This window comes from Euprymna scolopes, chromosome 17 (genome assembly GCF_053919585.1).
Source record: "Euprymna scolopes isolate OS-2025 chromosome 17, ASM5391958v1, whole genome shotgun sequence".
Lineage (NCBI taxonomy): Eukaryota > Metazoa > Mollusca > Cephalopoda > Sepiida > Sepiolidae > Euprymna > Euprymna scolopes.
This window is the reverse complement of record NC_136498.1, coordinates 15,980,276-16,005,882: the sequence shown is the minus strand read 5'-3', so window position 1 is coordinate 16,005,882 and position 25,607 is coordinate 15,980,276. Positions and strand designations below refer to the sequence as shown.

Below are 25,607 nucleotides of genomic sequence, written 5' to 3'. Positions count from 1 at the left end.
AAGTTAAATTTTGTCTAATAAATTCTAAAAAAGGGATTAAATTAAAGAAAATAACAAAGTATATTATGTATTTTTAACTGGCCTTTCCGATGCAGCAATCGGATTTTAGAAAAAATAAATAACAAAGGAACAACAAACATAATTGCAAAAAACCCTTGTTCAAAATTATTGGCACGATTTATTTAATAATCAATTGTATAGCCTTTGGCCTTGATTACCTTCCTCAGTCGCTTTTCATAGTTTACAACCAAGTTGTTGCACTCTTCAGTAGTAATTTTAGCCCACTCTTCCTGACAATAATCCTCCAATTGAATAAGATTCTTAGGCTTCCTTTGCATTACCCTCAATTTTAATGTTCTCCATAAATTTTCAATTGGATTAAGGTCTGGGCTTTGTGATGGCCACTCCAAAACATTAATATGATTGTCCTCAAGCCATTTCTTAGTCAGTTTAGCCGAATGCTTTGGGTCATTATCTTGCATGAACCACCAACGACGACCAAGTGAGAGCTCTTTAGCAGAGTCTTTCAGGTTTTCATCCAATATTTTAACATAATCTTCCTTTTTTATGCTACCTGTGACCTTAACAAGTCGCCCTGGTCCAGAGGCAGCAAAGGATTCCCAAAACATCAAACTGCCTCCACCGTGCTTCACTGTGGGTATGGTGTTCTTAGGCAGGAAAGCTTCGCCAGATTTTCTGTAAATATAAGACACTTTATTATGGCCAAATAACTCTATTTTCGTTTCGTCAGTCCATAGAACACGTTTCCAGAATGCAACATCTTTATCAATATGACGTTTTGCAAAGGCTAGCCTTGCTTTCAGGTGCATAGGCTTCAATAAGGGAGTCTTTCTCGGACGACATGCTTTTAAACCAGCTCTCTTCAAAGCTCTACCAACTGTATGTCGAGATACATTCACTCCAGAGGTGCTCTGTTCATCAACAATCTCCCCAACAGAGATCCTTGGGTTTTGTTTTACTTGTCGAACAATTTTCCGTTCATCTCTTGGGGAAAGAATCCTTTTTCTCCCTCTACCCTCTAAACTCATAACGTGGCCTTGCGATTTGAACTTGTTTATTATGGCTCTAACAGTGGATTTGGGAAGGTTTAGCTTCTTTGAAATCTTATCATAGCCCTCCCCATTGGTATGGCATGCTACAACAAGCTTCCCGACGTCTTCGCTGTGTTCCTTAGTTTTAACCATGGCGATTGAAAATTATAATTTAGTCACTTATAATAGTTTAAATAAATCGCTATCTAAAAATTATCTAAAAAAAATTATTCACTGAATTAGCGTTAAACAAGCATAATATGGCTATAAAAAAGTTCAGAAAGCACGTAAACCGGAAATTGATTGATATTATACTGATACTAAAAGAAAAACAAAGCCGTGCCAATAATTTTGAACAAGGGTTTTTTGCAATTATGTTTGTTGTTCCTTTGTTATCTATTTTTTCTAAAATCCGATTGCTGCATCGGAAAGGCCAGTTAAAAATACATAATATACTTTGTTATTTTCTTTAATTTAATCCCTTTTTTAGAATTTATTAGACAAAATTTAACTTTTATTTTACCGTGCCAATAAATATGATCATCACTGTATATGCACATACGCATACATATATATGCATATATACATAAACATATACATACACACAAATATATATATATACGTATATACATACAGACACACATAAACATATATACACAAAAATAAATAAATAAATAAAAATATATACACACATACATATATACATACATATACAAATAGGTATACATACACATACATACACTAGTACATATTTTAACATGTAGACATACATAAATACACACACATATGCATATATAGAATGATGGCAGATCAATTATTACATGCTTCCAGCTTTTCAGGGCTACATACGTGACACTTTTCCCATCGCCACGGACAATTTTTGTAGACAAATGCCTGAGGAAGTATCTATACAAAGATGATGTTACAGAGTTTTAGCTTTGTACGACAGCTAAGTCTCTCTCTCTCCATTCAAAATGTTGAGATCCAGCAACAAGCATGAGCAAGATAGCCAGCAACAAATCAAACTGCAGACCAGCTTAATGCGGATACTGGTCTCCCGCTTTATGTTTTTTTTTTTTTTTTTAAATCAGAGATTTGCTTCACCCAGAGGGGTTTCCTCAACTTAATGCATATATACACATACATATACGAACATACACACATATATGCATACATATATATGCATATATACATAGACATACACACAGACATACAATCACACACACACATATATATTCATATAGGCATACACACACAGACATACACACACACACACATATATATTCATATAGACATACACACACAGACATACACACACACACACACACACACATATATATATATATATATATATATATATATATATACACTAAGTTAAAGGTATTCAAGAGGGAAAACTAATGAATTCAAACAAAGATATTGAGAGTACTCCATAAAAAAGAGCAAAACAATATTTTTTATTTATATAGAGAAATATTAGATAGTCGCTTCACTGAACATGCTAATGTTTTGGACAATTGGTTGACAAGAACCAAAAGTCCTCATCAGGTGACGTAATAAAGCTTATGTGCCACTGAAGGCGTCTGTTTCCCAAACCAGATGTCTTTAGTGGCATATAAGCTTTATTGTCCGAAACATCAGCATGTTCAGTGTTGCAACTATGTAACTTTTGTCTATATAAATAAAAATATTATATATATGCCTGCAAATACATATATACATGCAATAAATTATTTTTTATGCTGTTTACTATTACGGTCACCACTTACTAAAAACAAGAATTACTCAAGATTAAAGGTTGATGAGATGCAAATGATTGGCAAATCGAATGGATGAGCAATGAAATGAACTGCGATTAAATTTAAAAAATTTTTTCTTTTCATCCTTTGTCTACTTAAAACTAAATGGAACTTCAATGAGCAAAGTTCCTTTCCAAGAACTTATCGTACTTCTCAACTAACTACAACAGGGTCCTTTTCAAGTCTAATGTTAACAAATTCTTGTTGAGCTGTCTTCTAAAAAAATAAGATTCTGTCCATCATTATCAATTCTCACTGTTGTCTCACCGCTCGTTTGACAAACTCATTGACCCTTATATCCAAGTGGTCTTTCATAAGACGTGATCTAAGAGTTATTGACATCAATACAGCCATCAAGACATCCAAACACAGATGGGCAGGGCACATAGCCAGACAACATGACAACAGATGGTCCATCAGGACAATGGAATAGACACCTCATGAATATAAAAGGCCAAAGTGAAGACTAAGAATGAGATGGAAAGACGACCTGATTCAACACATGGGTCCCACATAGCAGCGGATAGCTTGGGACAGAGTTAGAATGCTAAAGTACAGGAAGGGGTTCCTCATTGAGTGATAAAATCCTTGTTGATTGGTTAATTAATTCGTTGGTGCTCAAAAACAGAACAAATTTTCGCAGTCCATCACAAGAATTTGTTGACGACTAAATTATAATCAGCAAGGAAGCAGTCTAGCTTCTTTTGGAAATAGACCTTATATATGCATCTTACCTTATCTACCATTATATAAATGCAACTTTGTCTCTGTGTGTGTGTGTGAGTGTGTGTGTGAGTTCGTTCCTCATAGACTCTGAAATGACTGAACAAATTTTCTTTAAAATTTACAGAACTTTAGTGTATAAGTTCGGGAATGATCTTAGTTAAGTTTTGTCTCTGAGTGCCCCTGATAGTTATCGATAATTGAAACCGTTATTATAATTTATCTATCATTGGTAAAGTTATTTTTTCCATGTTGTTGCTAAGCAACAATGAGAGAACAACAGGTCATGAAAATTCTACTGTGGGTAAACTTATAGTGCGTTTTTTGGATTTGTCTTCAGCAAAATATTTATTATGGATAGACATAATTTTGCTTTTTAGCACATACATTGAAAATATATTAAAGATTAAAATAAGAGTTTTATGGCTTGAAGCAGGAGTGTAAAGGATTTCTCATTGAGTAGCAGGGTGGATTAAATGTGTTGAAATATATCACATTACTTATACCTTTCACCAAATCTATGTTGAATGCATCTTTTGAACCCTACACTAAAAATTGTAATATCATGAAATGTACAAATTGAGAATTAAAAATATACCTAATTTTCAAGCTTGTGTGTGTGTGTGTGTGTGTGTGTGTGTGTGTGTGTGTGTGTGTGTGTGTGTGTGTGTTATATTATTTATTATTATTTTATGTATCAACATAAAATTTTATGTATCTACTTTCAGTATTTGCTTCGACAATACCAATACATGAAGAAAAGAGAAACCTAGCCCTGCCAAAAACAAAAAAAAAATGTCAATTAGAGATCAAGTGAACATCTACCTAATAAATGCACAGCCACTGGCTATGTGTGTGTGAATAAGAAAGCATCTGATTGGCTAACTAGATAACCCCAATAAATGTATACAAAAAAATGTGAAGTAATATCGATTCCATGCAAATGCCTGACGAATCCTCACAGGGATGAAATGCAGAAAATTCTGTGTAACCTAATTGCCTTATAAGTTTTCAAAACATATATATATATATATATATATATATATATATATATATATAAACTTGTTACACTTTTATTCTCAATATATATATATATAGAGATTTACAACAGGTCAAGACACTAGATATCCAGGCTAAATAGAACACACACAAAGAATCAGTTCAACCAGAGGTCAAAAGGGGTCTTTGTCCTATAAGTGCATGTCCATTAGCTGATAGGAAGGGCGCGGTGGATACTAGAAAGCTGATTGGCTAACTAAAATCTCAATAGAAGGTGTGTATATAAAAACGACAGACAACCACAAAATTTGCGCATAAGCCTGAAGAATCTTAGAGTGGATGAAACACAGAATATTCAGTGTAGCTTAATCGCCATATATATTTTATAAATTACTATATATATATATATATATATATATATATATATATATATATATATATATATATATATATATATATATATATATATAACCTGAAAACAATGAAACCAACGTAAATTATATTTTCATGAAGAAAATCACTTTAAGTCACCATGGCCACCATCCAATTCACATCTGATGGGAAAGAGGCAGATTAAACAAAAAAGTTTTTTTTTAAATATAAAATTTGTTAGTTCTGACTTCCTGTTATTGAGGTAGAAGGAGCTCAGATTGGAGTCAGCTCTGCGTTGCAACCACCTACAGTGGTATGGATATGTTGAATGGAGTTCTGATGGAAAAAACAGATGTCCGCACACATCCCAATTAAGAGTGAAGAAAAGGCAGAGAAATGATATGTGTTCCCGGACTCGCTGCTGCATTCAATATTCAACTTTTTATAAAATAGTTCAGTGGAGATTGTCAAGACTGCAATTGATCAAACGAATTCAAATTATGGTTAGATAAGTACTTTTTTTTAAATAGTAAAAGACCATGAAGAACACATGTAATTGAACACATCTCAATTAAGGCTGTGAAGAAAGGGCCAAGAAAGACTTGGAATGACTCAATCATAAATGCCCTCACATTAAAACCAGCATAAATGATAGATTTTCATTGTTGGTTTTTACGGCTCATCAACTGTTTTGGGTTATTTAATACTAAATCCAGTTATTTTGTTAAAAGTTTTTATGCTTCAAGTTCTTCAAATTTATAATATTTATTCATGGTGTTTGGTTTGGTTGTTTTGTAGAGGAAAGTTGTTGCAAATTATTCTCAACTTATCTCCTCTTTGCAGCATAATCAATTTTTGATCATGGCACAAATATGGAGGTTGAAGGTGTCTAGACTGGAGTCAGTTCTGGATTGCAACCGCAATCATAGTATGGACATGTTGAACAGAGTTGGTTGGATAAACAGATGTACACACACATTCGAATTAAGGGTAAACAAGGAAAATGCCAAAAAAGACTTTGAATGACTTGGTCGAAGATGACCCTGAGCAATGACTTCTCAAAACCAACGTAGATTAAATTTCCTGGAGAAAACCCTTTTATGCTGCCATGTGGAAGAGACATGCTAAATAAAGTAGAAGGCACGTTTTTGAGAATTTAACTATTTAGTGTCAAATTGTAAACGTGCGCATGTATGTTTTCACTGCACAGGCAGTGGTCATCTGATCACTGTGCTGGTCTGAAGTCGCAATGTCAATTGCGTGATGTCAGTCAGTTCCCATCCACACAAAATAAAAATAATTAACAAATGTTTATTTTTATTGGAGATAGGCTATTTTGGAAATGAGTTTATTAATCAGTTTACAGCATAATCATAAATTGATTATGTTGCAAAGAGGAAATCAGTTCACAACAATTTGCAACAATTTTCCTCTACGAAGCAACCAAACCAAACACCATCAATAAATATTTTTAAATATAAAGAACTTTATTTTGGAAATCAGTTTATTAAAGCTGTCCAACACATGCCAGCATGTTAAAAACGAACATTAAACTGATGATGATGATGATGATGACGACAACTTTATAATTTGTGTAACCGTAATCCCTAATTGCTATGTAAATGCAGTTGTTGTATGGCATTCACCCTAGGAGGAAATGTCAAGGGCATATTAAATTCACAGATGTCCCCAGTCGCCTCGTGCATTTTTGGTCAGGAAGCCAGTATCTTCAGATAGCCTAATCTGGTAGCCCCAGATGCCCTAGCAGGTATTATCACTCTGGACCAAAGTGAACCTGAGAGTAATGGTAACTAAGGGTCAACTCTACAAATAGAGCTTCACCACTGGGTGTCTTTTAAGAAACTCAATTCAGTAGAAATAAACGATATTCTAAATTCATTTATACTAACTATGAAGAAGTGACCATTTTACAATAAAAATAACGAAAGCAAACAGCTTTATTTTGTTTCCGATAATGCTTTACATGTAGTAACCTTTAACTTATCAACAACTGGATATTTTGAGTACCTGTCAACGGTGACCAGGAATTGCTTCCCATCAATTTCGAATATGTCTGATGCAATGATCTTCCAAGGTTGAGATGGAATATCTTGTGGGTTTAATGGTTCCTGGCAAAGTGTGCACGACTTGCACATCCTTTCAATATCTTTGTTGATGTTTATCCAGTACACGCGTTCTCTTACAAGTCGGCCTGAGTCCCTATACTAACATGGGAAGGTGATGGTTCCAAGGCATCGAATTTGGTCACCTCTGTATGAGGTAAGTTTCACATGTGGGCATGGAGAGGGCCTTTCGTGATGTTCCATACATCTGTTGGAAGGTTCTCAATGGGAGTTTATTGTTGGATGCACCAGAATCGATTTTCATGTGAAGAATTTGTTGTGTTGTGCACTTTAGGTGAAGTGGCTGTATATTCGGGGTCGTGTAGGCTTCATCCCTGGGTTCCCTGGTTATATTATCCATGCTTTTAGTGCTGATAGTTATAGAATAGAAATGATGTAGGTATTCATCATCATCACTGCTAGCATTGATGTGGTTGATATTTTCTACCTTTCTTTTATGTCCAATTCTTCCTGGCGATCGGTGCTGGTTGCGGGAATTACTCCTATATCTGCTTTTCTTTCTGTGGTCCTTTAATTTAGTTTTTCCGTAGCAGCTCGCCAAATGTCCCTTGCTTCCACATGCAGAGCACTCATCACTGTATGCTGGGCACTGCCGAGGTTTGTGGCTCCCATCACAGTTTCCACATTTCCTGTCTCGGTTAATGTTATATATTTGCTCTGTTTTTAGCATTCCAAGTTGATTAAGCTGATCATTTCCAGCAGTAAGAGTTTTATATTTTCAGCCTTCAGTCAGTACATTGATTATGCTGTAAACTTTGGGCTTGCTGTAGAGCTCATTCCAGAGCGCATCATAGAGAGTTGAAAATAGGATGAGATCTATAAGCCTTTCACTCAGCTCTAAATCTTTGAAATCACATTTCTGTGCCAAAGTTCTAGCTCGAAGTCATCTAGGGACTCATTTTACTTCTGGCGATACTGCATAAGGTGCAATCTGTGTATTTTAAAGTTAACAGTTGAAAAAGTTCCACAGGTGTTCAGGTAACTTTTTTTGTTGCTCGGTGAGGCCACTAGCATTTAGGTATCTTAGGCCTTGGTCCGCTATGCTACGACATTTTTCTGGCTTGTTTTATCTCATCTACTATCTCTTCATCTTCTATATATAAAGTCATTGTTTGCTTAAAAAGTGCCATGGCTTCACTAAGATCTGGATCAAACCAGTTCATCGTTGGCAGAAGATGCACATATTTGTTGGGTTTTTTTTTTGTTTTTTTTCTAATTTTTAAAAAAATATATTTTAGCAAAATGTGCGACGGAGACAATTCGAACTATATATGTAATATAAACAATTTGTATGATATGTGTGATATAGACAATTTGTATGATATGTATGATATAGACAATTTGTATGATAAGTGTGATATAGACAATTTGTATGATATGTGTGATATAGACAATTTGTATGATATGTGTTATGATAAAGACAATACAATCGATATATGATGAAAAGTTACTTACAGTCCGTAGAAAAAAAATGGCGTTGCATGTATTTTTTTTTCTGCGTGGTACATTATTTTATATCGTACTTGTAATGCCGTACATATTTGTCAATCAATTCACCTGAATAATTTTAGTTCCTGGTAGGGTGATAAATAAAGGAAATGTCTCTGCCACCATGATGTGAGGGTTGTTTGTATTTGGTTAGCTGAATGATACGAACAAAGGTTTAAGCAGTTTTATTTCAGAGAGTCAATGGCTGGAAGGATTACATCTAGTTCCGGGCAATTCGCAGCAAACAGTAACTGTGATACTATAACAGAACACGTCATTATTTTAGCATGAACAACCATTCAAAGAGGCACTAACTTTTATAAATAGAAAAATCAAATTCTGGGTGGTCAAAACTCCAAACCAGACGTATTTCCCCACTTCTTTAGTTTTTCTCACTCACAGCAAACCTATCATTAGCATACATTATAACTATGCAACCCAATAAACATGCAATGCAGCATTTCACATTTTTGAAAAATTCATCTATCTGTCTATCTATTTTCTATTATATAAAAGGAACTTTGTTTGCATTTGTGTGAGAGTTCATTCCCTATAAACTCTGAAACGGTTCAGCTGATTTTTATGAAATTTCACACAAGTGTACTTTATGTATCTGGCAGTGTTCTGAGATAGGTTTTGTATCTGCATGTCTTTATTAAGTATTGATAGTAAAAAAAATAGAAGAAACTGGCGATTTTGACCAAAGTTAACACTTTACACAGCCTAACATCACAAGTGCACTTGAGAAGTTTTATCACCGCACAAGCAGAAAATCCAGGCATATAAAATCAACAGTAGGTTCTTTGATATGACATAGGCATGTTTAAAATGAATGTTTCTGCTTAGAGCACAACTGAACCATGATACTTGACTTTTGCATTTTAAACTTTAATTCAAGCCATTATATATTCTAAAATAATTTTATAAAATCAACAGTAGGTTCTCTACAGTGTTATATAGACTACAATATATTGTAAACTAAATTACTATGGGAGGCATGTTCAACTTTCTTCCGATGCACTGTGGTGAGTCCCCAACTAGAGTAGACAATTGATTGAAAAATGGGTGATTTCACTGATTTTGATGACAATAAAATGTGAAATATTTGCTGATCATCATTCAATCCCGGGCAACATCAGATCTCCCTGCTAGTTTTAAATAAAAGAAATTTTCTTAACATGTTAAAATTCTATCAAAATTCTAGGGTGATATGTAAAAGATTACTTTAATAACAAAAAAAAAAAAAAGACCTTTTTTTAAAATTTTTATTTTTACTAGAAGTCACCACTTAATCTGGCCCAAAAACAACTCAAGAATTCAGATTAATGAGTGCCAGTTTGGCAGAATCCGATTATTTAAAAGAATGGCTCAACAAAAATTTGTTCCCATGGAACTTGAAAAAAAAAACAAACAAACAAAAGAATGTTGTAGTCAGTTGGGAAGTAGTCCTGCAGTATTTTGTTTGATAGACGGATAGTTGTAGGAAAAAACTTTGCTCATGAAAGTTTTTAGTTTTAGGCAGAGAGAGAGAGAAAAGAAAAATTATTGCAGCTAGACAACTTTTTATTGTGGATGTTTTTTGAAGCTCAGCCACACATCTTTTGACTTATATCTATGTTTGGAATGATTCTTTCACGGCTGATAATTTGTTCTAATTTAGATTTATATGGTTATATACCTATGCTTGGGTGGGTAGTTAGGGGAGATAAAAAAAAAAGTTTAATCTAATTTGTTCAATGGAAAGATTTAATTTTGAATTTATCTTTCTAAATAAACCAGATCGGCAATGAATCATTTGACCAACATTGTGTCAGATATCATTACAATCAAACAAAAAGAAAATCATTTTAAATCTTTGTTAAGTTAACATCACACTATTTGTTGCTATTTATCTCCCTCCCACTGCAGGAAAATGTGACACAAGGGTCAGAAAGTGGGATTGAAGAGCCCTGAGGAAAAGCACTCTGGCTGACCCTGCAAAAAAAATGCCTAGGCAGTCCTGTTAGCATTTCCCGGTAGGGTCATCTCAAGCGATCAGCAATAAACTAACTCCTTCTGAAAGAGATAAGATGGTGGACCTTTTAGAAATGCACAGGAATATCAACATACTGCTGTCAACAGGGAAAAGGAGTAGACTCTATTCACTTTGGTGCCAAGGAAAAAATCCCCCGAAACTATTCATTTTCAGCCATTAATAAATAAATAGGTTAAACTTACTTATCGCCCTTGATTACCCTGGTTGTATAACCATATAAATCTAACTTGGAACAAATTATCACCCTTGAAAAAAAACTTTCCCAAACATAGCTATAAGTCTAATTTTTAACAAATGCGCAAACCATTAGACGGTGAAAGACATTTCTGTTCACCCCTTTCCAAAAAAAAAAAGAAAAGAATTGAACTCCTCTAATGTAAGGAGTACACATAAAAAGGCTGATGATGATATTCAAACAACTAGACATTTTCAAAAGTAATTAAGTGCCGTCTGAATTAATAAATAATTAAGTTAAACTTGTTTATCCCCCTTGACTACATTCCCAAGCATAGGTGTATAACCATATCAAACAACAACTAATATTTTCAACGGTTTATTTGATCAAACAAATAAAATCAAGTCTGATGAAAGTGGAAGTCATGCCTCAGATGGATAAAATTTTGAGGGAGTCTGAGAGAAATGAAGAAGAAAATGTAAACAAATATCAAATGTATGACTTTTTATTCATTAAAAATTACATGCTAACCATGCACTCTAAATTTAACTGTTCTCACAATTTGTAGCAAGAATTGTCCAAAACTCATAAAAATATATTTGTTCTACTTAAATTGACAAACCATTATGTCAAACATGATAGTCACATGGAACATCTATGAACAGAGTTTCTTTCCAAAAACTTCCCATCTGTGAAACACAATACCACAGAGGTGCTTCCTTCCTTACTACAACATAGTTGCTGCTGCAGTATTTTTTATACATTATGGAGTATAGTCCCTTACAGTTAGAAGATTCTATTTATAAACGATGTTGCTAGGAACTAACGAATCAAATTAATTCACGTTCTACTACCAACCAATCAGAAACCAGAATTGTTCCATAAAAATTAAACCTTTTTCTTTCGTCACCAGTCACCTCCAGGACTTGTATAGAACAACTAACCATCGAAAACTGTTCTGAAACTAAACATGGCTTCCAACTCAAGAGTTGTCTTCAAGTCCAATGTCAAAAAAGTAATCCAATCCTACCTTTTTCCAGTAATAATGGTCTTTCATACAATTGGTAAACTCATTAATCCTTATCCTCGAGTGGTCGTGGGGCCTTGATAAACAGCAACGCATTAGTCTATATATATATATATATATATATATATATATATATATATATTAGGATGATCGAATTACGATCAAGGAGAGCTAACTCCTTTTGTATTTCAGGCAGGCTTACATGTAAGAATGGGATGTGACAGACGCTGGCAGGCACCAACTAACAGATGACTTTGAATCCGAGTAAATGATGATGGAGATATATTACTTCTGCCCGTGATAGTTGTGGCATGCAAACTCAAATAATATCGGACTAAGACTGATAGGTGTAATTCATATCATTCTACGTGTGGTCTCCTTGTAAATAAAATATCTACACTAAGTAAACTGTGAGTATCTCCATTTCTTCCCCTTCTTTCCCTATACACATATTAATCTTTTCCTCAGGCAACCAAGATATAAAGACATTGTAATCTCTGAAGATGTGAGCCGACATCATGAAAATAAATGTTCGTAAATAATTCAGGTATGTGTTGTGTTATTTACACCTGTTAAAAAGAACTGTTTGTCTACAACTGTTTCGATACGTCCACGTCAATCGTTTCCTGTTAGAACTGTTGCATAAATGTTAAAATACACACACTAGATGATCAACTAAATGATACGACGTATACACATGCACGCATTTACACGTACATGAATATACAGATGAAATATAAAACCCACTATTCAACATGTACATCGTTACGGAACATATTCATATACACACAATGTAACATACCCCTATTTGGTGCCGTATATAACATATATATATAACATATATATATATATTGATAGCCTGAAATTATTAGATGACCTTGATACATCTATTTATTTTAAGTGGATCATGCATTGTGAAAGACAACATACACTCTCTCACTCAGGTTAGTGATGATTGTTCAGAGTCACAATGTGTGTTATATGACATTTAGTTACAGGTGTTAAAGTTTATTTCTCCTATAATAGTTGCTCAATCAAGACTTGAGAGTCTAGATTAACCCACTATTTCACCCATAGCAGAAAGGAGGACATATGAATTAATATTCATTCTAAGCATATTAGTAAAAAAAATATAGTCTCAACAGAACTTGAACATGACAGGCCACGTCTACATTTAGTGATACTATTGGAACACACTGGGGATCAGATGCTAGTATGATTGCAAGAGTTAGAAGTGGATGGAATAAGTTCAGGAAATTTTTGCCATTAATAACTAACAGAGCAAGACCTGAGATCACAATAGGCACCTGTTCAGATGATTCTTTTCTATGGCTGTGAAACCTGGCTGACGAGAGCTGCAGATCTCAAAGGGTTGGAAGTATTTAATTCTGTGGATCCGCTGGCACCATTTTATCTTCAATACCCAAATTGGGATGCAAAGCAGAATCATCTCCTTCAACCAATCTCTTTTAAAAAGCTAACTTTGTTGGTTTGGCCACACTGCATTCTGCAACCCAGATGAGTTTATCCATGAAACAATAGCTCCAGAACTACTTAAAAGTTCGCAAAGACATCCAGTAAGCCAACTAAAGAAGTTGTTACACATCATCACAGCTGACATCAAACTTAACTCCAGTCCACAGGTCTACAATATTCACTGCTGGTCCCAAAATTGATTGCCCAACACTATCTGGACTGTTGTGCGTGGTCTGCATTCATGATACTGTGTGTTCTACAGAAGTAACCAGTTCAATTCATCCTGAGTGAACGTTGCTAAATAGGTTAGCCACAGCATTATCATTATTGACCAAGAGAAGAGTCTATAATATGCATACTCAGTGAAATGCTGGATGGAAAAAAGGGGTTGAGGACATGTGCTGCATGGAGAGGAAATGATCTGAGATGATACAATGAATGCTTGATTGGACTGTTAAATTCTATATCTATATAAAAGCCAAGTATGTCCAAGGATGGAATACTGTTGCCATATCTGGGCAGGAGCTGCTAAAAACAGCCTATCCTGCCTTGACAGAGTACAAAATAGACTTTGTGGCTTAGTGGGGGATGCCCTTTTCTCTACCCTGCAACCTCTCTCCCACAGAAGAGACGTTGCGAGCCTGTCCTTGTTTTATTGTTATTTCCATGGCAGATGCTCGTCTGAACTCCAATCTCTGGTCCCCCCTTGCCAATCTTTCACGAAAAACACCCGTCTAGCTTAATCCACTGTGAAAAATTTCCCCCACTCTATATCTGTGCCTAAATCAAAACACGGATTCCATGAACAAAGCTTCTTTCTTAGAACTGCACGCCTGTGGAACTCTGTTCCATCTGCCTGCTTCCCTCCGGACTACAACTTGGATGTCTTCAAGTCCAATGTTAACAAATTCCTAATGAACCGCCCCCTTAAGTAAACACTTCAGCAAATCTCCTCACTAACGTAATGTACTTGCAATAACCCTTATCCCTGAGTGGCTTCCGGGCCTTGATAAGTGGTGATCACTGTGTAAAAAAAAAAAAAAAAGAAAAAAAAGAGATCTGATGAGCTTAGGGGAAGATTAAATCTGGACAGTTATAGAATAGACTTTGATGGTATGGTTCACATTGAAAAAATTGATAAGAGTTCTTTGATTAGTAGATGTGGAACAGTTGAAGTAGCAAGGTCAGTTCATGGGTGAAGGCCAAGGAAAACATGGAAAGAAGTGATGAAAATGGACGGACTTGAGAAAAAAAAAAAAGGATAAATAAAGACCTAGGTAGAGATAAGGTTGTTTGGAAAGCAATTTTTTAAAGCCATCAAACACATGCCAGATGTTAAACCGATTATTATTATTATTATTATTATTATTATTATTATTATTATTATTTACTCACTAAGAGTAGTCACAGGTCATCAAAGATTTCTCTTTGAGAACATCTTGTGGTGTTCCTTGGAGTCTGAATGACAACCAGTCTCCTCAGATTTCCAGTATTCTCCATCTTTTTGATAACATTTACAAATTAATTTGCATTATTGCAACAGCCGTTTACCACCAACGGAAAGAAGTGATAAGGGTGGATTTAAGAGAAAGAGAGATAAATAAAGACCTGTGCAGAGATAGGTTTACTTTGGAAATCAGTTTCTAAAAGCCGTCCAACACATGCAAGCATGTAAAATAGATGTTAAACTGATAATAATGATGATGATAGTGATGACGACGACAAAGCTTTCAACAATTGTAAGTGTTATTTTACAAGGCCTATTTATTTATCTGTTTTAGTAAATAAACACTAAATCAATTATCGACGAGACAAACGGCTAACAACAAAACCTTATTGATCTTGAGCGATTTGAAAGCCTTCCAAAATTCAAAGAATCTTTTTAACTTAATTAGTGGAACAATAACAAAACAAACAAAAAAGAAGAAAGAAACAAAATTGCTCGAACCAGGTGGGTTAGGGCTAGGGTTAGATTAACTTTTGGAATACGAGAGAAATAAAAAATAAAGTTCCTTTTTGGCTTGGTTTGGTTTTGTCAATTATTATTGACTTTATCAATGAAAGCATTGTAAGAAAAATGTATCTGACGTTTTTTATATAACGACTAAAATTATGAACCCTATCATATATATATATATATATATATATATAGATCCCGCTAGTATATATATGGCATAATTGCGTTGACACACCAGTTCTTGTCAGATCACTGAAGTTAAGCAACGTTGAGCCTTGTTAGTACCAGATGGGTGACCATTTGGGAATTCTAGACGCTACATGTTTATTTTATTCATTTATCTCGGCATTTGTTTCCAGTTGTCCTGTACATACATCTCACTTGCTACTGGTATTTTACAATGTCGAATCAGGAGAGGTGCGGTTGGAGATTGCGCACCTCCTGCCACAAAAATTTCACATGCAGGCACCCCCTTTGTGGGTATCCATAGTCTGAAGACTGAAGGAGCCTGTTTTTATATATATATATATATATATATATATATATATATATATATATACGGTTGGTGCAAAAGTTTTTGCCGGTTTGAAGAAGAGACATTTTAAACCATAGTAATTTATTTTATGCATATTTGTTATTACTTCACCATGATTAGCATATATCTTTTTCTTTCACATTATTAAAGCATCATTCAGATTTTTTTATTCTCAACCATGTTGACAAGAAAACGACCTTTAGCTAACTGAAAGGGAGTCATCTTTTTTTAAATTTTTTTTTTATATGGGGGTCACCACTTATCAAGGACTGAAGGCCACTCAGGGATAAGGGTTATTGCGTGTACAATAATCAATGAGATAGTAATCATTAGTATTGGGGGTTTTGATAGAGTGTTTTACTTAAGGGGGCGGTTTGTCAGGAGTTTGTTTATGTTGGACTTGAAGACGTCCAAGTTGTAGTCAGGTGGGAAACAGGCAAGCGGCAGAGAGTTCCACTGGCGTGCAGTTCTAAGAAAAAAGCTTTGCTCATGGAATCTACGTTTGGATTTAGGCACAGATAAAGAGTGGGGAAAATTATTGACAGTAGTTTCAGCCAGACAGGTGTTTCTCGTGAAAGATTGGCGAGGGGGGACGAGGGATTGGAGCTCAGATGAGCACCTGCCACCATTATAATGCTTGTCCTTATACAACATATCTGAAATATCTTCTAGGAGAATTTGGTTGGGAAATCTTGCTCTATTTTACATATTCTTCTACATAGAGATATATTGTATACATTTAGAAGCTTACATTAATTGAAAAAACAGAATATTTTTTAAATATTTTTAGAGCCTTGTAAAACAAGGAGAATTCTTTAACTGAGATATCGAAGAAGTCAGAGTTGATAATTAAGGGCCATGCGTTACACTAGTGTGAAAATTGTAATCAAAACTTCTCTGCTCAATTATGCAAATTATATTTCATTAAAAGTTATTAATAAGAGTCAAAGTTCAGTTGTTTTCATGTTTTCATTTGTTTATTTGTTTTCATATTAGAAAGAAAGTTCAATGAGAAAGTTTAGACATATTTCAATGAATAATTTGGTTTTAAATAAGCAGATGATAATAAGAGTTACTCTGTGTGTGTGTGTGTGTGTGTGTGTGTGTGTGTGTGTGTGTGTGTGTGTGTGTGTGTGTGTGTGTGTGTGTGTTCATTAATGTTTTTGATCATAGTTGTTTCCATGTCTGTTTAAAAAATAAATTATTTCTTTGAAACAATTGTTAAAAAAAATAAAAAATTAACCTACTTTTCTTGAAAAAATAAAAATATTTGTTTCATATAATAAAACTTATGCAAAGTCTTATCTTCTTGTTTTGTTTTCAGTGTTTTGAATTTATTTTCTTGCAGTGTTCGTGTTTTCTTTTTTCGGCAACTTTTCTGGCTGCTTATGGTAAACTGCTGAAGTCTTGGATCAAGTTCTGGATCAGTACTTTAATTTTTATTCATTGATTTGATTGAAAGAGTAAACTGAAATATATAAAATATTAACTGGGATATCCCATAGAATATCACATGATAGGTCTTCAGTCATAACTGTTCATGTCAACTGGTTCACATGAGACCAATGGACAGAATTTTCAATGTCAAAGTTCATCATCATTACCACACATATCCTGTCTCTTTTTTCAGTATCTAGGGACCTTAACAGTGAAAGGGTGGGATTTTTCTGCTTGTCAGATTAGTCGGGAGTATGTCTATTACATGGACACAAGTACTGTGAGCTCATCATTCCATTAAAGTACTTGTAAAACAAGCACAGAAATACAACATTATGGCGATAGGACAAGGGTTGGAGCTTGATTAATAGTGCAAGACGTATTAGATTGGAGCCTAAAAGCGAGAGACTTGATTTTAATCTTTCTAAGGGAACATAAAAGTGGTGTAAAACAGTTTACCCATTCTGGGAAATGAATTCTTCTAGTATTCTCTCTATATATCTGATGGAGGAAACGATGGTTTCCATTTAGCATAAAGTAATACTCTTCCATAATTAATAAGTGAATACTTACAGTTATCAGTATCATAAAACGAAAACATAAATAAATAGTTCCATATAAATACAATATAATTTCTCACATTGTAAGTAACAGATTTGATAGTTGATAGAGCATTGGACACCAATTCTCGGTGTTGACGCATGAGTCTCTTTTTTTTTTTTTTAAACTTTTTAAATCATTACTACATATTGGGTTCAATTTATATATATATATATATATATATAACTACTTCATTTACTCACATAAATTTAATATACGAAAGTATAGATTTATGCGTAAACTTTAAGTATTTACTTCAAAAGTGCTCAATACGTAGGTAGAGCTAGTTAGTAATTTATAAAATATATATGGCGACTAAGCTACACTGAATATTCTGCGTTTCATCCACTGTAGGATTCGTCAGGCTTATTTGCGAATTTTGTGATTGCTTCTTGTTTTTATATATGTTGAGGATTTCTAGTTAGCCAATCAGCTTTCTAGTATCCACCGTGCCCCCTCCTATCAGCCAATGGGCATGCATTTTATCGAACAAAGGATCTGTTTTCGAACTAGGTTAGTGGTTTAAGGTAGATCTTTTCCCTCCTTTTTTTTTTTTTTTTTTTTTAAAACACCGTATAAAAACAACACTAGCGAATAAATACTGGGAACTCAAAGAAAGCGGACATTCGCCGGTAGTCGAATGGAAAATAATGAGACAAGCTACCACGTGCAGACACTTAGACGACCCATGTAAATTATGCCTCCATGAAAAATTTGCTATCCTGTACTTTAAAGAACCTCAAAATCTATTAAACTGTAGACGAGAAATAGCAAACAACTGTGTTCACAAAATAAAACTCACTCTAGGATAGCGATACAAAATAGCTTTAAAACTAACAATAACAATAGAAAACAAACAAATAAATAAATTAAATAAACATGAATATACATAAACGATCATACATATATGTATATATATATATATATATATATATATATATGTGTGTGTGCATGTGTGTGTGTACACATAGGTATATTCATATATATAAAAAAAAAAAAAAAAAGGAGGGAAAAAATCTACCTTAAACCACTAACCTAGTTCTAAAACAGATCCTTTGTTCAATAAAATGCATGCCCATTGGCTGATAGGAGGGGGTGCGGTGGATACTAGAAAGCTGATTGGCTAACTAGAAATCCTCAACATATATAAAAACAAGAAGCAACCACAAAATTCGCGCATAAGCCTGACAATCCTATAGTGGATGAAACGCAGAATATTCAGTGTAGCTTAGTCGCCATATATATTTTATAAATTACTATATAAATATATATATATATATATATATATATATATATATATATATATATATAAGTGAACGTGTCTGTGTCTGTGTGTGTGCCTGTTTACATTTTCCAACGCAATAACTCTGTCAATTTTCAGTCTACTGACACGAAATTTGATATACAGGGTACTTAGATTTGGGAAAATCTTTGTAATCCGTTTCCGTCCATAAATTTGGCTGTTAAGGGGTCAAAGTTTAACGATTTGACATTTGAGAACTCTACCAAACTCCTCCATCAATTTTGGGTCTAAACACTTGAGATTTTAGATATAGGTTCCTTGGACATAGATCTAACTTAATAACTTGATTTGAGCCCAAAAGAATAAATGTTAAGGGATCATAATAGGGGTCAAAGTTTTAAAAAATTGACCTTTTTTTTTTTTTTTTTTTTTTTTTTTTTTTGGCTCAACATACACCTCCAAACACCCGGGCAAGGCCGGGCTGAAATGTTAGTATAATATAATAATAAATACGAAATCTGCATTAATCAAAATATATTTAAGCATATTTTACGGCCGAGCAATGTTGGGTGGCCTGCTAGTATATATATATATATATATATATATATACATATACATATATATATATATATATATATATATATATTGTGTGTATTTGAGCAGCATTTTTAATTTAAATAGATACTATTGAAGACAACAAAAGACTTGTTTAATTATGTTCTTTTTTCCATTTTTCTTATTAATAAGATATAATTAAACAGAAGCTTTGTCATCTTTAATAATGTCTGTTTGAATATATATTTTAGAATAAATATTAATTTTTACCAAAAGACACTAGTGTTTTATGCTTATGTAATCATCCGTGTAGGAAGTGCTAATTACTGATGTTCGAAAGGTTTGAATCAAGTCAGTCACAAAGTCATCTTTGATTCTACAGACCGAATTCAACCACTTGGCCATCAAGAATTATCATGGAAACGGAAAAAAAATTAAGTTCTATATATAATGTTGAGGTAAGTAAGTAAATACAGAAAACTAAGTGTTCAACAGCAGATGTCGAAACATAGCATTGTGCTAAGGTTGACAGCTTTTATAAATAAGTATTGATTATTTTTACCAACAGAAACAAGTGTTTCATGCCTATGCAATCATCAGTGTCCATCCATAGCCCTTGAGACCCTGGAGGGGCATGGACCATCTACAACTTTGTAGACGCTTTTGTAGCGAGGAGTTCTTTTTTCGGGGTGAGGGTGCTGGGCCCACACCCAACCTTCCCAGAAGGTACATACAGCGCCTAGCCTTCCCAAATGGCAACCCATCTGGTACTGGCCAGGCTCAACGTTGCTTAACTTCGGTGATCTGACGAGAACCAGTGTGTCAACGTGATTGTGCCGTACCAATCATCAGTGTAGGAGGTATTAATTACTACCAGTCAAAGTATTCAAACCTAGTCACAAAGTCGTCTTTGACTTGGCACTCAACCCCTCAGCCAACAAGAATTATCACAGGAAAGAGAATTAAGTTATACACATATATGTGTGTATGTCAGGGTAATGTGTGTGTGTGGTTAATTTAGATATTAAGATCTAAATTAATGATTCTTCAGCGAGATCAACTCTGAGATTAAATTAAAACTCCACTAAGATTAAATAGATAAAAATTATAATTTTCCAAAGATTTAATAAAAGAAAATGTGTTAGATATTTTTTAAAGAAAATAATAACAGAATGAATGAATAAATGAAAAAAACTAAAGGTAAAATATAAAATAAAAATAAAAATTAGAATTAAAAATAAAATAAAAAAATATAAAGATTAAAAAAAAAAAAACTAACTTTTCTAGCATTAATCCCAGTAAAAGATTGTCATTATGGATTAGCCTAAGAGGATTTGGTGGATGATTAAGGCAGATAATAATGAGTGCCGCTAAGGATTTAGCAACACTGGTGGCACAGAAAACGTTTAATGTTCAGCAATTTATGGTCTTTATAATAAATATAAAATTATATAATATTTATTTATAAATAGTTTGTGAGATAAGTAGTTGAGCAGGGATTTGAACTAGGAAGGGAAATCTATGAGCTTAATTATATTAGTTTAGTTTTGATAATAAAGTATAAATATATATTTTTTGAAAAAGTTGCAAAATTGGTTTAAGTAGAGAAATAAGTGTAGCAGACTTTAAGATGGAATTAGATGAATTAAAAAATAATTGTAAAAAAAAAAGGAGGGATTACGAGGATACTTTTGGGAACTATTGGATGAATTGATGTTGCATTAATAGTTTAAATGTTCTAATGAAAAAATAATTGTTGCATTTTTTTTTTTTTGGAGTTAGATCTCATCAAGGCCAAGAACCACTTGACGATGGGGATTGTGAGATTGGAAAGATGAGGAACATTATGGGTTAAAAAGAGCGATATTCATAGGGGAATAATGAACAATAATTAGGGAAGAAGAGAGAGAGAACGAGAGGGGAAATAAAGAGAGGAATATTTTTATATATATATATATATATATATATATATATATATATGAGAGAGAGAGAGAGAGAGAGAGAGAAGGAGAGAGTAGGAGAGAGGGAGGGCATTGTTTTAGTTTCCGATGGAGAGATTTGTAATAAAGTGGTGGTATGCCAATAAAAACAACAAAATAGCCTTCAATCACAACAGTGGTGAGTATAAGAGGTTAGAGTTTCCTCTCGGCGACAAAAGCAAACTGATCGATAATCAAAAATAACTACGAGTGACTTGAACGGTGAAAGACATTTTCAGCTGCTTTCGACTCCTCTTTTAAGGAAGGTAGAAGGATAACAAAAAATGACATTTAAAACATAAAAACATTTTTAAATTAAAATATTTTAAAACAAACAAACAAAAAAAACATGGATGCAAAAGAGAAGGAGGATGAAGTTACCTGAAAAAGTTTGTTTCCCAGAAGAGTGGCTGGCTTTTGAACCAAGGTAGGTATGGTAGATGAATCTACGGGTAACATTTTTATCTTTGCACCGGCAACCGATGTGGGGGGAAAAAAATTGTGTTTCGTTTCTCAGACTTGCGGTGAATGATGGAATAAAGTTGGTATTGAACACAGGGTTGGGGAGGGAGATGAGGAGGGGGAAGAAGATGATAGGGATATGGGAGGAGGAGGGAAAAGGATAATAAGAGACACAGAGGAAAGACAAGATAGCAAGGAGGAAGAGGATGATAGGGATAGAGAGAGAGAACAGCGGGGAGAGTGGGTGGGAGGAATAAGATGATAGGAAGTGAGAAGAAAAAAGAGGAAGAGAATGATATGGAGAGAAGGGGGGAAAGGAGATTGGAAGAAGAGAATGATAGGAATAAGAAGTGGAGGAAAAGGAGAAAGAGGATGATAGCGAGAGAGAGAGGGGGAGAAAGAGTGCGATAGGAAGAGAGAGGGGAAGGAAGAGGGCGATAGAGAGAGAAAGGGGGTGAGAGAGGAGAAAGAGGGTGATAGGGATAGGAAGAGAGAAGAGAGAGAAAGAGGAGGAACAAGATGATACAAAGAGAGAGGGAATGAAAAAGAGGGTGGTAGGGAGAGAAATAGAGAATGAGGAGGAGGAGGAAGAGGAGGAGGAAGAGGGGTGGGGAAGGGGATAATAAGGATAATAAAAAGAGGGGATGAGGAAGAGGAGGAGTTATAGGGATAGGGAGCTAGAAAGAAAGAGGAGGAGGAGGAGGAGGAGGAGGAAGAGGAGGAGGCAGTAGTTTAAAATCTGACTTGTTGCTGCTGCTGCTCACAAATTTGCTATTGGTTGTAAAGAGAAACCACTTGCAGTCACCTGCTGGGTGGCGCAGAGACAAGCAGGAAGAGGGTAATGTTGATGAATTTGGCAAGGAACTGCAGATCTCGGCACATGGCAGAAAGAGAAAGAGAGGATGTGATCAATCACGGGAAAACAACGCAAAAATAGGCAGCACTTGAGATGTTGTGTGAGTGGAGAGGGGATGGAGTTTGTTATGGAGTAGTGTGGGGGTGGGGGAAGGTCAATGTACATGAAGAGAAATCAATGGAAGACGCACACTCGTTGAGAAGATATGAATGAAAAGAAACAACTACGAACACCGCATAAAAGAACAAGCTAATATTGGAAGGCTGTGTGTGCTAAGCAATGTCACGAGGTAGGAGGCACACGGTTATACATTGGGAAAGCCCTGTGAAGTGTTTTCATAAGGCAGTTAGCCTACAACTAGACGTGTGACATTTTTATCAATTTGGAAGAAGTGTGTGTGTGTATATATATATATATATATATATATATATATATATATATATATATATATATATATATATATTAGTGACCTGGCAAGGCCACAGGGGAAACAACCGAAGCAGCAAAATTGAAGCTGGCCTGCTAGGATTTTATTGGCTTGAAAACATAGGTTCTTTTTTACCAATTGTCATAAAATTTTAACCATAGAATAGTATTATAATCTTCAAAAAGCAAGCCTGTAAATTTTCATGTAGTTTCGTTCCATATAACCAAATAGATGAGCGTTTCAATATTCAATTTGGCTATGAGTATATATATATATATATATATATATATATATATATATATATATATATATATATATATATATATGAAATAAAATGAAGGTGGAAGGACCTGGATACTCAACGTTTCGCCCGATTTATGCGGGCTTCTTCAAGAGGGATGGTCATTGACGAGAGAGTCGGAGGATTGGGGCTATATATAATGATGGGGGAGAGCAACGTGTTTCCTTATGTAAATTAGATATCATATATACATGTATATACATTTTATGAGAGAGAAAAAATAAATTAGAGTAAATTAGTGTAGTGGATTACGTCTAAAAGTTAAAATATCGTAGAGATTAAAAAAATTGTGTTTGGAAATATAGCTTAATAAGATAAAAAACATAGATATGAAAAATAAAACCATGAATAGTCTCGATATAGAATCTTTATACACCAATATCCCTACCAAGAAATGCCTCAACCTTCTTTCAAAACACTTAAATAAAATAAAAATTAAATTACCTTTGCCGATAGATGATATAATTAAAATTATAAGTATATGCATTGACATGACATATTTCACATTCGATGGACTCTGCTACAAACAAAAATTTGGACTGCCCATGGGTAACCCTCTAAGTGGGGTTTTAGCATGTCTATTTTTAGAATTCATAGATACCGGACCCATGAAATATAAATTGCCCAAGGGCACCTCCTACTATAGGTATATTGATGGTATTTTAATTTTTCTCCCTATATCTTCCAAAATAGAGAATATCATTGATAAATTAAACAAGATTGAACCCACTATTAACTATACGTATGAAAGAGAAAATAACAACTCCATACCTTTTCTGGGCATCAATATCATAAATAACAATGATCATCTAAGTTTTAAAGTCCATCGGAAAGTCACGAATAAAAATGATTACATACACTTTTACTCTCATCACGATGATAAAGTAAAAAGAGGTATTCTAATAGGATTTTTTCTTAGGGCCCTGAGAATATGCAGTGAAGAATACATCGTGGAAGAATTTGAGTATATCGAACGTACATTCATGAACTTGCAATACCCTCAACATTTTTTGGCAAATACAAAAAGAAAAGCACTAAAAATTTACCATAATCGAAACCGAGACCATTCCCTAAATAGCCAGACACACAACAGACAATTAACATTACCAACTAATAAAAACAACGACACAATCTATAAGAACCTAAATAAGACATGCATTCAAATAACAAAACTAAACTCTTTAACAATTAGGGATCTAACACGTAAAATTATAACTAATACCAACATTAACACCAAAGCCGGAATATATTCCATACCCTGCCTTGATTGTGGAAGAATATACGTAGGAGAAACTCAGCGTAATTTAAATAAAAGAATATATGAACACAAAAGAGATGTAAAAAACAACAATACACTCAACGCCATATTTTGTCACATCATGGAAAACGACCACCATTTTGATTTTAACAAAGCAACTTTCCTTAAACACATACATAACAGATCCACACGACGTTTAATTGAGTCAGCTATAATCTCCCATTCCAGCAATATAATTAAGCAAAGAAAAGGTTTTTTCCATGTTGCTCCCTTTCTGTCGGAAATAATTATTAAAGAGAACAACTTAGAAACCGGTTAAACGCGATATAAAAAAAAAAAAAAAAATTCGTAATTTCACTTAATTTTATTATTTTTATTTTACTTATTTACTGTATTTTATTTTATCATTATATATTTTTAGACTCCATTTTATCACCTCCTATTCTTATTTTTAGACACCATCTTTTAAGTTACTATGCTATTTTATCCCAATTCAATTATTTCTAATTTAAAAAAAAAAAAAAAAATTCTTTCGTAATCTCGTGTCATTTTATTTACTTAATCTATCACCGCTATATTTCCAAGCACAATTTTTTAAATCTCTACGATATTTTAACTTTTAGACGTAATCCACTACACTAATTTACTCTAATTTATTTTTTCTCTCTCATAAAATGTATATATATGTATATATGATATCTAATTTA

The 25,607-nt window shown here is 34.0% G+C and overlaps 1 protein-coding gene across 4 annotated transcripts in view; it reads right to left on the bottom strand.

Annotated features, from left to right (window-relative positions):
• Positions 1–25,607, bottom strand: part of LOC145296688 (ras-related protein Rab-3) — a 411,003-nt gene that overhangs the window by 302,472 nt on the left and 82,924 nt on the right. The window contains exon 1 of one of the 4 annotated variants that reach the window (XM_080142646.1): positions 21,978–23,016. The exons of the other annotated variants lie outside the window; for them this stretch is intronic. Coding sequence (XP_079998772.1) covers positions 21,978–22,055 — 78 coding nt within the window. The 5' untranslated portion in view covers positions 22,056–23,016. Of the gene's footprint in view, positions 1–21,977; positions 23,017–25,607 lie in introns of those variants that run through there. 4 annotated transcript variants of the gene reach the window in all.